Below are 16,448 nucleotides of genomic sequence, written 5' to 3' on the forward strand. Positions count from 1 at the left end.
ATATACATTTAAGGTACAACATTTCAGGAAGCAGTAAAGTAAAACATACTCCACGACATATCAGAATGAATGTAAAAAGTAATATCAGTGAAAGTAGCTTGAAAGTAAAAGTTCTCATACAAAAATGTCAGTTGTATAATAATTATATCAATATTAGTGAGTCTTGTTTTATTCATTTTATTTTTACAATGAATCTCATAATCAAACCATGTCCATGGTATTTGATCACATACAGTTATATAGAAATGGTATATTTAATAAATAATACATATTCTAAACATGAGCCAATACAGGATCCATTTATATCTGAGAATTTGTATAATTTAGAACTTATGTCCGACTGTGAGGAGCTTTGTCAGTACTAGTCTTGATGTTTTTTCCCCAAGTGTCCAAGTATATAAAATCTCTACCCAGGCACGACCCCTCTCCTGAACCAAAGGGAATACGTCCGGGAGGTGAGAGCATGTGTGAAAGGGCAACTCCAGACAACAATCCAGACAAAAGGGCCGGAGTTCATATGTGAAATCAGCTTAGGTGTGTGATAAGTGATGATCCAGTCACTTTGTAGATGGAGATGAAGGTCATAATGTTGCAGGGTTAAGACAGTAGAGAAAGAGAGTGCACGGTAACCCTGAGGAAAACAAACACATTTCTGTGTGTGTGTGTGTGTGTGTGTGTGTGTTGGCAGGGTGGCTGCTGTCCAGTGATAATAGAGGTTTCTAAATGTCTCTCGCTTCATTACATCTGTGGCGACAGGGATCCTCGCATTCAAATGCTGACCCGGGCCAAAGTTCACTCGCTGTTTGTTAGCGTGTGTGCGGTGGAATACAGCGAGGGTGAAGACACAAGACAGAAAACCTTCACACAACAAGTGACGCCGCTGTCTTTGTCTCTGTGCGAGCGTGTGTGAGTGAGAGAGTGAGACAGAGAGAGAGTGATAGCGAGAGAGACAGCACCCTTATTGCAATCTAAGGCTTTAAAGGGCCACTTCACCTAAATTAACACAAAACTCAACCAAACAAAAAGTATACTGAAGTACTATTATTGGGTTCTCTCTATGCAGATAGCTTTGGTTTTATTTGTCCAGGCTTGTCTCTGAGATTTCTGCCTTCACCTGTGATGTGCTGTCAGGACAAGAAAGAAAGTTAAAAACAGACATCAACTAAAAGAAGACTGAAGCAGGGATTTCTCTGCTTTCTTCTGACCTCAGAACAGCATTCTATACCATACAGGAACTGATGGTGCCCGTTTGCATTCATTTTGTAATTTACTGCCCTCTTGTGGCTGCAGCAGGCAGGTGTCTCTAGAAGCTAGCTCCACTTCCAGCCGATACCCTGTGTTTCTGTCATTGTTGTGATGGTCTTAGTCAATCAACATGGTCATCTGTGTTGACAAGCAGTCAGGGTGAATTGCGGAGCAGCTTTTACTAACTCCATCTACAAGGGAGGGGCCCAGGTGGCCGTAGAGGAAAGTTGTGAAGTGCATCAATACATATGAAACAGCTTCTGTTGTCCCATGTGATTCAGGAACAAAACTATTACTGTCTAGATCGTATTATATTGAGCATTATCCCCAAAACTTTGGCAGCAGTAAAGTTGATATCTGCTATCTAAACTCTAAGCTGGTTGAATTAGCTCCTGGATGTTTAGCTCACATGATCAGAGCTAATTGAATATCAGTGCTGGGCTGGCAGAGCCTGCAACATGAATCAGATCCAGTGTTCAGGAGCACTGGGATTTCCCACTGACCCAAAGCAGCTCTGCACAAAGAGAGGGTTGGACAGAACTTGTGCTCCAATGTCGTTCAGCTGAAGTTGGATGAGCATCATTAAAAAATACACTCTAAATAATAATGGTGGCATTGATAAAAGTGTTATAATAAGCATCCCATTGAAAACCCTTGCAAAAGACCGTGAGGACAGCAGAGCAGGAGCATTTCGCCAGACTATGGGGGTTCCAGGTAAAAGGGACTTAGGGGCCCCTGCATCGAAAACCAATAATACACTAATAGACTATAGTGTGCTTTGTCAAACTTAACACCCGAGACGTCACCTGCCCTCTGCAACGTCTTCCACCAGGTTTTGAGACAGGTGTATACTCATCTCCAAGAAGTAAGATAAACATAAGCATCTCTCAGACATGCACTGAACCCCGGAGAACCTCTGGACATTCTCCAAAGGGGCAGTATGTGAGAAGCCAAATGTCCAAGTGTCCCATGACTTGTGCTGACTATCTCTGGCCAGTCCCCCAGTAAAACCTCTGCAGAATGTTTGAAGGAGCTGATGTGAGGGGATCCACCGCAGGGTTCACCACCACCACCAGGCCTCTGCCTGAAGCATCACCCCACACCGGAACACTCCTGAGATTTCTGTGTGGAACGTGTCCGAGCGGAGAATCTCCTGCCGCACTGTTCTTGTTGTCAATCAATCAAATTTATTTTAAAGGCAAATTTGTGTAAAAGGCAAACTCATCAGAATGTCCGCTCTCAAATCTGCAGACATTCTGCTTGTCTGAAAACAGCTTTAAATACACGGCTCACAACTGGACACTCTTTTTATAGAAGCTGCATCTTCCCAAGTTTGAATTCTTAAACTTAATCTCGATGTATTTAATCTAAATATTTTGATTTTACATTTAAAAAGTTTAGTTTGAATGCTTTTGTCGTCTACTGGTACTCATGAGAAACGTGTTTTAATTCAGCTGCATCCTCAATGCTACATATGTAACTGACAAATAAATCAGATAAATCATTTGAAACAGCATCAATAAAATGAATCTATCATTATAGATATGCAATTACGAGGTTGATAAATATAAAACTTATCTTCATGGACATCTTTGTTGCTACCTATCTGCAAACATTTTCAGAAACTGCTTTAAACATTGAGAAATACTTAAAATTCTGAAAACAAATGACAGAGATGATTCTCTCATTGTTTCTTGTTTTTTCCAGTGACAGAGCTGAACAGTGACCCCAAACATTTGCATGATTACACCTCTCATGTCATATGAAATTACCAAAACCACATCAGAGCCAACTGGTAATCAGCTCGAATTAACCTTAATTATTCATCACAAAGTTCACGACCCCTCCTCATGGCAGCGCTACAGGAGTACTCGCTACAGGGCTCCATGAACAATGATAACAAATGTTATTTCATGCGGCCAAACAGAATGATGTCAGACATTCCTGTTGAATATGATTTTATTACAGCACATAAAATAAAAACGACAAATGTAGGAAAACAACATCTCAGTCAGGGTGTCTCACTGAGAACAACAAAGGTAAAGCTGTTAACATGTACCCTCTCTCCACCCACTCTCCATCTCTGTCAAGGTAAGAACAACTGTCCCACCTTTTCTCTGAATTCTAAGAATCACAATATACAAGCAAATATTTCCTTCAGGTACAGAGAGCAGTGAACCAGTCCAGTTTCAATAGTTACCCAGTACTTTATCATTTTAACAACCATGTCTCCTACTGAAATTTCATTTGTATTCAAATTATTTGCAGCAACAATTTGTGGTAAAACTCTGATGAATGGTTTGGACCATAACTGAAGGGAAATGCGTCAGAACCCACAGTCAAGAGTCCTGGCCTCTGGTAATTAGTAGCACATAGTGTCAATGAGATTTCTTGGAGACAGGGTTGTATTTTATAGGAGGTGTCTCCAGAGTACAGCTATTACACCTGTCCTCAATGTTCTTTAGCTAGCTTGTATTTGTTTAGACTAGTCCTGCTTCCATTTCAGACTTGACTGTTATTTAAGTATTGGCTTTTATAAGATAAGTTATGGGAAACTGGACTTGAATACCTGCAGGAGAAGGAGAACTGAATGACACAGGCCTTTAACAAGGAGAACCAGAGAGGAGGTGTTTGCACAGAACCCCTGCCACTAAAACTGATCTTGGAACCATCCTTAAGTTGTCTGCCTGTGTTGAATGGAGAGAAGGTACCAACATGAGTCACTGAGCTCTTCATACTGCACTCAACTGTGTTCACCAATTAAGCAAACAAAGCAAATTCAGAATTGTATTAATTACATATTTACTGTAGGTGTTGACGGAGGGGCACAGCACAGTGTCAACCTCCAGTTCAGATTGTTGCAGACAACCTGCTGTAATAGTTTCTTTACAAAATATGCAGTATATACAGTGGGATTTACAAGCAACTATTAAAAAGGCAAAAGAAAAATCAAAAAAAAAAAATCAAAATCATCAGCTTCAGTGCAAAAATGCTAAAAGTAGAGCACAGACCCAAAACATAAACAGAATAGAAACAATCTCATTACAAAATGATTTTATCAGGAGTCCTGTGCAAGTTTTAATTAATTACTCAACGTGCCTGTGAGGCTGTAAAGAAACCAATTATTATTGCTGTGCTTTGTAGATGTCTATGGGTTATTTTATTCTAAAGCTTATTTTCACCCTGAGAAACAAAAAGAAATTATTTAGAATGCAAATGGAACTGTTTAATATATAAAGTGTGAATCAAATCATTTGGGTGGACGGCTGTTAACTTCGCATAAATAATGTCCTTCACTGTACAACTGAAGGGATTTACAGAGGGAGGAAGAGTGCATGCACTGTCACCTTCCACAGGAAACCACTCGCACAACTACTGAGTCGCTCTGGCTGCAATCAGTGAGTACAGCCACAGGTCGTCAGATTTGACCAGGATGTGTTTGACTGTCCAGTTGGTCTGTGAACACTGAAGTGTACCACCCCGTACTCACATGTCACCTGACTCTGAAAAACAACCTATGATTACAGGCCTGTGACCTTACACCTTTACACCTGGAAAACGATTTTCTCACCTTAACTCTTTATTCTGAGCCGGACCCTTGAAGACGTGGTTATATTTGAGCTAAAGAATGTAATCGCAGCCAGTAGAGACGCTCCTTAGTATTATTTTCTGGTTTGGCTAATAAGACTGTCACATTGTTCCTCCAGTGTCCTGAAGAAATACTGTGAGGCCTTTCTCTTTCTCAAATGAAATGCATACTAGGGACATTTCAACAGTCTGATGAAATGAATGAAAACATAGGTTAACTAGAATGGCATACTTCCACCGAGAGCCAACAGTTCCCTTAAATTCAATCAAGCTGCAGCAAATTGCACAGTCATAGAAATCAAGGTCCCTAAATATGCCAGTTTTTTTCCCACCAAGATCCACGAACTATTCTCTGGGAAATGCCCTATCACGCCAAGTTATAGAAAGTTCAAAATCCTAGATCCACCCCCTGATCCGGATCGACAACAAAATTGAATGTCTTCTTCCCTGACTCATAACACATCCTTCAAATAAGTTTTGTGGTAATCTATCCTGTAGTTTTTGCGTACAAAGAAAGGGTGAAAACTTCTCGGCAGTGCTGTCTCTGGCAGTGCTGTCAGATTAACTACACAACAGATTACAATGAACAGAGGATGAGATGTCTATTTGTTTACATCTTATACAGTGGGACCAGAGACTGCATTTTAATATCAGGTGTTAGTATCCTGTGGCCGAGGCATACTTCTCATGTGAGGACATCACATGCCTTTGTTAGGATGGCTGCATGCTGTCCACACTTTGACACTTTAACCCCAAACCATTGTAGGCTCCATGGACCCTTTCCTGTATAAACCTAGATGTGTTCATGTGTACAATCTGATATAATCCATTAGAACAATTTGCAATGTTCTGACCTATGTCTGCATGAATTGCATTAGTTAGTTCAAGTGTTATGTTATCCAACTTGTGCACACATATTGGGGCAAATCATTAAACAGCCATATTTTTGACATTCTTCCATGCAGAAAACATATGTCGTCTCAAACTTCAATCTGGGAGTCAAAGACTCACAATCACAAATTCGTCCATGTTCAATCACTGCGAGGCTCTGTCTGCAAAGTTTAAATGTACAATATGAGGAAGAACATGAGACAGACAGAAAACAAAGCTACAAAGGAGTAAAGACAAAACTTCACCCTTTTCATGAACATCAGTCTTTCAAGACGTCATCATCCACTCCTCTATTCTTCCCCAAATCCATGACCTCAGCATCTTCACACACACACACAAACAAACACACAACACACACACACAACACACACACCCACACACAAACACACAGGAACAAGAGTTTGGGTATTGGGACAATGAGCCTAACTTGGTCAGAGCCATCTAAGGCTACAGTCCCATACCCATAATTCTATGGGCATGGACAGAAGGTGAAAACCATGTGGAAGCAGTGAGATTTTTCAGCAGAATCTGCAGCACATGTGGTCACAGCGTGCTTCTTAATGATGTCGATCGTGCAGGGAGTTTATGTGACTATTCAGAATAAAATGATCCATGTAAATGTGTCTGCGCGTTTACAGAGAGAATGGTGTTATGGGTAAGAATACGTCAGGGTGGGGCCGATAAGTCTTAACATCTAGCAAGACGATTGCTTGACCCAATTGTTGTCGAGAGGTGTTTTTGAAATTAAACATTTATATGTTACACTCAAAATCTGTACAGGTCTTAAAGCATCTGAATTTTGTTCAGACATTAAATTAAATAATTTAAGACGAGGGAATGTGTCACAGGACACACATGTGGAGAGACATGTTTGAACAGAACCATATAATCTAGATTACAGCCATCTGTTAAAGTTAAGGAGGATAAGAAAGACCCGATATATTTATCCTGCTAAATTCCTCCCGTAAATGACTTTCTTTGTTTTGTTTACAGAACACTGGGTTACAGTAATTCCTTTTTCTAAATTATTTTAAATGAAGATAAGCAGCATCTTGTATCACCAATAAGAGGGGCCAAGGATTCAAAGTGAAGCTATGGGTAGTAAAGAAAACTGGTTACTGATCTGACGCATGGACACAAAGTCGACAGTAAAAGGTTACGTGGTGGGTTCTTAGCTTTTAACATGAGAGCCATGTTAAACTGGTGCACAACCGGGTTTCAGAAGAGACTTATGCTGAATTGTTTACTGAGATAAAGCTTGTAGTTTCATTACATCTACTTTATAAGACCATCTGGCAAGACTAGTAATAGTGGGTTATTTTAACAGTTTATCAGTCGATTACCAATAACTTGATCTCTCTAGATTAACAATTATGTTATTCATCCAAATAAAAAGCAAAACAATGTGTTCCAGACACCATCCATTTAGAAGAGAGGGACTGTTATTTTGTTTATAACACAAGCGTTGATAAATGTATCTCATCCAATTCACGTGAGGGGCAGAAAGTGTTGTTGACCTTTAACCTCATTGTGCCAGTACTTAAGAGTGTCACTTCCTGTGCTATACTAGTCCCTCTGCAGCTACACTGTACAATCATATTACTCTCACAAATGTACAAACATAGCTTGTCTTATCATCATCATGAAAATACTACAAACATTTTAATGCTCAGTCCAATAAAACTGTTAAGTATGTGTGTGTGTGTGTGTGTGTGTGTGTGTGTTATTTACATTGGATATTAAGTGTAGTTAAACAGTACGGGGAGGACATGACTTCATACACATCGTGTGTCTGCTTAATTTCCCTGCATGCCTTGTACAGTGTGTATTGCTGTGCCGTTGTGTGTGTGTGTGTGTGTGTGTGTGTGTGCGTGTGTGTGTGCCAGGCGTCCGTCTCTTCCTGTTGTGTGTTTGCATGCATGTTTCATTCACTCTATCTCTTTGTGACAACACTCAGTGTGAGTGTGTTCATGAGGACATTCCGTTGACCAGGCTCCTCAGCTGTTTGACCACAGTCTCTATCAGCTTCTGTTTATCTCGGTCGTTCTTCCTGAACTGAGAGAAAATGTTGTTCTTCTTACTGGTGTCCTTCATCCTAGAAACAGAGAGGAAGAGGCTGTCAGATATACATTCTCTCAGCTGTTTGCCTTGTTTATAGTTTATAGTTTAAATTTTGTAATCACAGAAACAATATGTATATAACTTGAGATCACACCGGATATATCCCTCTGTAATGTTAAGCTACAGTTGCATTTTTTTTATCTGTTATTCACTATTTATTATAAACCATATCCAGTTCCCGGTTCTACTCCCAGTTTTGTTTGGAGGTCTTCCTGTGTGGAGTTTAAATGTTTCTCCAGAAACTCTGGCTTCCTCCCACAGTCCAAAGGCATGTATTTGGGGTTAGAACAATTGGGAAACTAAATTGGCCGTAGGTTTGAGTGTGAATGGTTGTTTGTCTGTTGTATTGTATTGGCCCTGTCATGAGCTGGTGACCTGTCCAGGGTGTACCCCACCTCTCAGCCAATGTTAGCTGGAATTGACTCCAGCTCCTCCAGCTCCTCTCAAAGGATAAGCATTATATATAATGGATGGATGAACGCATAGACTAAGACCATATTCTCAATTATCTGCAAACTGGGGTATCAATTGTCAATATGTATATACTGTATACACAAAACCAATCACTACAAACTGATATCCGAGTCAGACGATTTTATAATAGGTTTTAAGTAAAAAAAAATTTAGACATAGAAAACACATTAAAAAAGAGTCGAACACCTGCAGCTAATGTATTCGACCATGAGCCACTAGATCACTTTGTGTAAATGTATGATGGTTAAATAGGGAAGTCAGAACACTTGAAAAGATGAACATTTCACCTCCATATATAAGAATTGATTTTAACAAAATGTATTACCCATAGTCAAACAATAAAGCAGCATTTGTGCTGAGCTAAAGAGCAGGAAGTAGAACCATGCCTATGAGAGTGTGCATGTAGAAGACAAAAGAAAAGCAGTGAGGAAGCTGCACCTACCCCCTGTAGACTCTGAGCAGCAGCAGGAAAAACAGCAGACAAAACAAGATTTAGAGGAGCAGGACGAAAAATAAAACCAGAAAACAGAGGGAGAAGAAACAAGTCAGCCACACACATATCTAAGCTTTTTAAGCTAGCTTTTACCCTTTTAAATTATATGCTATGTCATACAGTTGGGGTTACAGACTCAGATTCCCCCTAAAACAGTGTAGGCAATTGAAAGAACAAGATTGAGACCATATTTTAAGTAAAGCATGCAAACTAGTACATGTGAAGTCACACGTCCACCTTAGGGTTTGCTGGGACCCTCACATGAACCTTAAAGCCCTTTCAAGATCTACAGATACCCAGATTAATCTGAGAGCAACTTTGGAACCAATCACAAACTCTTGACTCATTAGTGTCTCATTGGAATGGTTATTACTGCGCACCTTTGCACTGACATACCCTAGCACTGAAAAGGTTCAAAAGACATTTGAGCTGATTTGTTTCTTGCTTCGCAGATCACGTCCCGAGTAGTGTTACAATATGGAATGCACTCACTTCTCAAGTAGAGCCAGGGCAGTGGCTGGATTCACTCTCAGGTATTTGGAAGTTGGCTGGCCATAATCTGCCAGATAGGTTGACCAGTCCCACACCATGAACAGGTCCAGGAGCTATGAAACACACAGAGAGATAACTCTATTAAAGACAAAAACCTAACAGTGGTAAAAACAAAGTACTACAAGTGAGAGTTTGATGGGGGAGTGTGAACAGAAGAGGTCCACATGATCGTTTGCGTCTCTTTAGCTGTTTTCGCACATGCACTGCAACCCTGAACTTTTGTAGACATTAACCAGAGGAGCTGGGTGTGTGAACGCAACTGTCTGAATCAGTTGAATCAGACATTTAACTGACTCTCAACTGACAGCTCCCGAGTGTAACGTCTATGTAATGTCTGATCCAATTTGACAATAGAACAGGTCATATCTGGAGCTTTCACAGCGAGCGAGTGGGCTATTGATGTCGTTTCGTTTCAAGCATCTACCCAGACACCACCCCTTTCCTAAAACCAATGGAGTATTTCCAGTATTACCAAGTCTCACACACATAGTCTCTGGTTGTGTACTGCATGTATGAAGGGGCAACAATTTCATATATGATCTTTGGATGCTGAAGTAAGGTTATTGGAACTGTAGTGATACCACTAACTTTTCTCAGGTCTGATATACACCTCATCTCTTTGTGATATTCATGTGCCATTCATTTTTACAGGTAATAGTGGTATTTTGTAGTCTGCCACACATTAAAGTCATGAAATTAGCAGTAAATAACATCTGATAAATGAGAAGCACTGATAATCAGATAATTGATTCTGTCCTTGATTCTATGGACATTTGGGAGAGTTTCACCCTCCTGAGATGTTTTATTGTTATTGAGCCAAACCCTGGAAGTACATGGTCAACCCATGTTTGGTGTCATAGATTAACAACTTGTTTGTAAGTGTTCAATCATGAGATAGGACTACAACTACAGCATCAAACACAAAACTTTGCTATAAATTAAACAACAAACTTCAGCGTTTCCCTCAAAATGAATTAAATCTATTATAGTAACTGGGATGCACATGCACGAAGGTCACTCTCAAGCGCAACAGATTCATAGTGACAAAAACAGACTAAAGTGTGAAAGATAAGTTCTCTCTAAGAGAAAGAACTGCATTGCATGTGACCACAACTGCAGCTGGAAACTATGAGGTCTGAATCACTTATGCTCTGTGTATGCTAGTGTAAAATCATTTGGACAAATTAGAAGTGGTGGGCTGCCACAGTCTCGATAATTAAGGAAAAACACTGGACTTCCATCGGATCTTGTTTTTTTCCTAAACAGAGATGTAAACTTTCAGGCTGAAAAGAGAGGTTTGGGGTTACAAATTCAATATGATTATTTGGGACTTTCCAATTTTACCTTGTGGAGGCTGAGGTGACCGGTAACAAGGTCACCTCAGCCTCAGCCACAGTCGCCCCTGTGTGTGTGTTTAGTGTGTGTTGTTGCAAGAGAGAGATAGAGAGAAGGCGAGCTGTGACAGGATGGGCTGTGTGAATCATTGATCTACTCTGACGAAAGATTTTTACTATTTGAAAAGAAAAAAAAATAGAAATCCTTATGTGCAGTATTGATATTGTGGCGGTGCCCACAAACAAATCGACATATGGAAATACACAAGTGGAACAAATTATGTTTGATTCATTGTGAAACTGTCAGCTGAGTAGGTGGACCTTCACATATGGCCCATGATGCATTTTGCACACAGCAAAAAGCATGTGGCCACTTACATCCCTTACCACCTCTGAATGAGTGGATCTCAGGATTGATTGAGTTCGCATTTGGGTGCGTCCAGACCTGAACTTAGTGCTGACCACTTGTGATCCGATCACTTGGGACAGATGCTAATACCAGGTCTGAACTGGGGGGGGGGGGGTCTATATCAGTTTCTGTACGTCCAGACTAAAGCACAATCTGCCAAGTTTTCAAAATAAAACAGGGCCTGCAGCAGTTCCAACATTTTAGGGGCTCAAAAACTTAGAAGTGTGGATGGCTGACAACTGCAGCAGAAGTTAAGTGTTTGAAATGTCTAAATTAGTGTGGATGTAGCCAGAGACAAAGAGACAAGGCAGAAGAGTGAGGGTTGAAGAGAGAAGAAGATAATGGGGGTGCCTCTTCGGCTACATGATTAGTGTTAAGTGTGAACAGGAACATTTAAAATGACCACCCCACGACCCCTGGATAACCTGATGGAGATGACCTCCCTACCCCACCCACACACACAAAGTATGCTAATGTCACAGGGTGAAACAGCTGGGTGTTTGGGTCATGTTGAAAGAGCAGTGAAAGAACAGCTTAGTGATAATAGCATTATTCAGCTGACTGAGAGACTCTGACACACAGAGAGGGGCTTAGCAACAATGCCACGATTCTCACCTGGAGCTAAGTGATGAGCAGGCACGTAGAGGAAGCCACTCACTGAACTCACCACAGTTCACAGGATCCTGTGACTATCATTAATTCCATCAGTTATGGACATATTGTATCCACCAAATGAATTATTGAGACCTGGGAACACAAGCATATCACTTGATGGTTCAGCCTTGGCCTGAAGTTCTTGCCATAGTTGTGTACGCAGTTTTCTTGTGCAATGATTCTATATTCGACAAAAACAGATCCTGCTGGGCAAGCTGAGTCATGTCATCATACAAGTGAAATAGTAAACACCTCTGTGTTTTGTGAGTGGTAGTCAAATGTCACTGTGCAAGGGTTCAGAGGTAAGAATACAGAACAAGATCTACCGGGAGTCATTATGTTCACAGCTTGCTCCAATCTCTCATCATTTACTTTTACAATGAGCTTGAATGCTGCTTGAAAGAATAGAGCTGGGACGTGAGGTGACAGTGAAGAACTTGAGTGGCATAGTGCCACTGCTCTTCTAGAGAATTGGAGTCTCGCCTTTTTCCTCCCTGTGCTGCATGTGGTTCGCAGCAAAATAAAAGGTAAAAAAGATATTTCACCAGTTTCAATGTCACAAAAAATGAATATTTGCAACACTTTCTTTTCACAATATGCACTTGCTGTTGGAATTGGAATAAGAAGAGAAGATGAAACTATTCTTTTTGTCACTAAGGACTTGTCAAGAGTTAGGAAAGGAGTTCCTCTAGTTCTGTCTCAGATTTTAAACCTTAGGAAACCTGTATGATGGATGATGGTTCTGAGTGATTGAGGATGCTGCATACAAGGCCTCTGTCACACATGTTGGCTTCATGTGTGAGACAGCACCAGCCATTTCTCTCATCATCCATCTACCCAGACCTTGGCGACAGTTGTGTAATTATTCACACGTTAGTCAAAGGTGAACAAAAGTAGCACAGAAGCGTGAAAAATACTTGATGTGTATATTATGCCATGTTATTCCTCACAGACCAGCAGTACAATAATCAATGAAAGGTTAAAAATATTTCTTGCACATAAAGAAATCAAAATGGTAATTAAAAAAAAAAAACAACCGATAAATGAGCTAGGGTCGTAGGGTATCTCTGGATGTTATTGTTCTGCCGTCTAAGACGGTCTGTTACCGGTTGGTGGTGAAGTTATAATATGTCCTCTGAGCGTCACTACTTCTTCAGGGTCAGGCTGCAATGATGAGACAGACTGGGGCTAGCTCTTTAGCAGGCTAACATTAGTAGAAGCAATAAAGTAATAGAAGCAATATGAGAATAAACGTTGACGTTACATTCCACCACTTGAGATTCCTCTTGCTGAGTAGAAATTAAGTTTCATGCTGTACTCACATTTCTGATTGGTTGGTAAAGCTAATCTTAACTATACAGTAAAAGCAAAACCTACAGGTTCTTTTAAGACCATGTTTGTTAAATGGCGCATTTAATGACTGAGGTGTAGAATGGTTTTAATTGATACATTAACATCAACTCTACAGCAACAACTACAAAAATCCATTCACAAATCAGCAATTTAAAGGAAATTCCCTCTATCACACACATTTTTTTTTACTTTCAGTCACTAAAGGCTTACAGGATAACAATCTAAAATGCAGTTACAGCTTAGAAATGTAAAGCCATAAGATAAAGGGAGAGTAAAAGGATGACCTGTGTGTAACCTCAGCCTGTGGATGCCTCCAAACCCCTTTACCTAAGGCTGGGATTAATAGGTCAACCAAGCAGCATGTATGAAAGAAGCACGGACACATCTTGTCTAATGAGGTGCATCACAGGAAATTTAAGGTCTCCTCAGAATAATCTGATTTTGTCTGGGAATTTGGGCATTTTAGCAATTTGTACAGATTAAAAAATAAATCTTATTTGGAACAAGACACGTTTTTTAAATCAAAATATATTCAAATATAATACAAAAGACTATGCAAAGTTTAACATTTTATATTAGTCGATAAGTCAGTTTACATAAAACAAATCAACTGTTTAAATTATCAATCAAGTCTGACAATTTTTTTATTTCTTATTTTCTATTCTATTGTATTTTCTTTTAAGAATCTTAATTTTGAATAATGGCTGTTTTTAGGTCACATTTACAGACGCATTATATCTTTGGTCATGTTGAGTTGACTGTTGTCTGGACAAGACAAAGCATCAGAATACCTCAACTTGCAATAAGTTTTTTCCACAGTTTTCTGATATAATCAAGAAAATGATCAACAATTGATAATAAAATAAATAAAGCAGTGGCTGATTTCTCGTAGACTTTCCTGAAAATAACTAAAATATTAATTCTTTATCTATTTATATTTGGAACTTTGGCCTTAAATATATGTTGAATTGCTTGTTGAAAGATTTCGCATGTTGTGACTTGACTGAAACTAAGACATAGTTATCATTTTCATGACATGACAGGGATTTATAAGGAAATGACAGCCCATAAATCTTACTCAGGTCGACTAAATAAATAAATAAAAGACTCAGTGTCTTTTAAACCTGAATTTAACTCACGTCATGTCATGTCAAGATTTTAATTTAATAAATGCAGAAGGGAATGTGATTTATCCAGATTACTTTACAAGTAACAATCTTACTTTTTTCAGTGTGCTTGCAGTGATTTCAACAAACTCCCTCAGTATAGTGCTGTGACCTGGACTGGATGAAGCGCTAAGCCTCCACCTCAGGCTCAGATTAACAGGTCAACGCAGACTCAAGTTAATGAGACGGAGCAGCACTTTACATACCACTGGTGTTTACAACAAAAAAGGGCAGGGGGGCAACGTGCGCGTATGTGTGGTTGGTGGGGGGCTGTGTTCAAGAGCAGGTGAACTACAGTACAGGTGAAAGTTGAAAAGGCCAGTGAAACATAATATTGCTGGTTGTGATACAGAGAGGTGAAACGTGGGACAGCTGAGAAGTACAAAGAAAAGTGTACAAAGGTTGAAAAGATCGAAGCTACAAAGATTATTTAGGCCCTCACTGTGACACTCTGCCATCAGCTTCTAAAACACATAAATACTAATTGGTCCCATGTTTTTTCTTAGCATCCTTTATCATAATTATTCTGTGCTGTAAATGCTCAGCTCTTTGCATCAGATCTTTAGTGTCACGCCTGAACATGCAGTGCTTCAACCAGAGCTTTTCCTCAGACATTCTCTGCGATGTGTGATTGACTGCTAATTAATTAGTTAGCCTTTTGAGCATCATGGCATGCACAACACAGCTGTGTAGCATTTAATAATGGAAGAACCAGTGCAGGAGAAACAGAGAAAAGACATTACACATACCTTTTTGACTGAAAGATGATATGGATTAATCGGGATGAAAATGTGAGCTTTAAATGAAATAACTACCAACTTGTGCTGAATAAATCTGTTTAAACAAGTAACTTCAGCTCAGGCAGAAACTTTACCTGTCGTAGGTCGATGAAGGCCAGCTGGAGTGTGTCTCCTTGGAAACCAGGGACGGGTTCAGAGCTGGCAAACACTGAGAAGAAACAAATATTATAACTTAAAACTTGCAGCATACAGTTCACAAAGCTAGTGTCAAAAATTGTTGCTCCAAATCATCTTTTTACAACTGGGAAAATGTTAAAACTCAGTGTTGATGTACCATAATTCAACTCGAAGCTAAGTCATCAATCTTACAAATGCACTCTGATAACAAAGAGGTACAGGTTCATGCCAATAAACACTTCCTCTTAAGCTGACAACTTCAATCAATCAATTCGAATGAGTTCAGAATGTTTCCAATTTTTAATGATACTGTGATGATGCAAGAAAAATTGTTTGTACAGATGAAAATGAAAATTTTGATGAAAGATGTAAAACTTGTTTGCCTCTGGAGATTAAGTAGTGGAAATTCATAGGCCAGAACCAATATCGATTCATTAGGAATTATAAAACTTGAAAAACATTTTTGATAAGGATCCCTTTAATTTGCTTATTAAAGAATTGTGACCAAATATGTACTGAGCAGAACATTTTACACAAAAATAAACTTCTCAGTACTCTGACAAGCATTTCTTTTGGTTTTCTAAACATATCTGTAGCCGTTTTCCGACATGTCTTGTGGAGAAACTTGCAGAATTGGGTCAGGACTTTATCCTCGTTTTTATCGAATCAATCGAAACAATCTTCAGAGCCAAGTTCACAAATAAAAGCTGTAATTCACCTTGATATTTAAACTTAATCTTGTACGACTTCAGAAAAGAAGTCGTACCAGATTGCATTACAGCAAAAAAACAACAACAAACATTGTGCTTTTACTTTGTAGAGAAATTGCTTTTATTAATGTTGTTGCCATGACAGAGATCAGCATCCACAACCCCTGTGAATGTCTGTTTCAGTCCAATTTGGTTAAATAAAATTGAGGTTATCAAAAGGATATTGTGGGACAGATATTATTACTGATGGGCCGGTTTTTACACTGATTATAAACATAGACTCATGGACAGGGATTGATAGGAAAACAAGTTTTGCCACTCTTCTGTCACTCAGAAGACAAATACAGTACATTTCACAAAAATGTCTTTATTGATTACGCCAATTATATTTCTGTATGCACCTCAATGCAAATTTTAACTTTAGCTTTAACACATTTAAAACATACCTTGGAAAATATGTTTTTCATTTCAGTCAGAGATATAAAAATCAATTAGTAAATCGATTAGTATTAAATATGTCGCCCCTTGTGTCTTTCGAGCT

General features: G+C 39.3%; 1 protein-coding gene across 4 annotated transcripts in view; it reads right to left on the reverse strand.

The window, feature by feature from the left end:
• Window positions 1-3,186: 3,186 nt before the first annotated feature.
• exoc6 (exocyst complex component 6) overlaps window positions 3,187-16,448 on the reverse strand; it is a 43,926-nt gene continuing 30,664 nt past the window's right edge. For all 4 annotated transcript variants that reach the window (XM_020083434.2, XM_069517342.1, XM_020083432.2 and 1 more), the window contains 3 exons: window positions 15,155-15,228; window positions 9,305-9,417; window positions 3,187-7,819 (listed from right to left, as the gene is read on the reverse strand). In XM_020083434.2, coding sequence (XP_019938993.2) covers window positions 7,693-7,819; window positions 9,305-9,417; window positions 15,155-15,228 — 314 coding nt within the window. In that variant the 3' untranslated portion in view covers window positions 3,187-7,692. The remainder of the gene's footprint in view (window positions 7,820-9,304; window positions 9,418-15,154; window positions 15,229-16,448) is intronic.

Source organism: Paralichthys olivaceus, chromosome 21 (assembly GCF_024713975.1).
Source record: "Paralichthys olivaceus isolate ysfri-2021 chromosome 21, ASM2471397v2, whole genome shotgun sequence".
NCBI lineage: Eukaryota > Metazoa > Chordata > Actinopteri > Pleuronectiformes > Paralichthyidae > Paralichthys > Paralichthys olivaceus.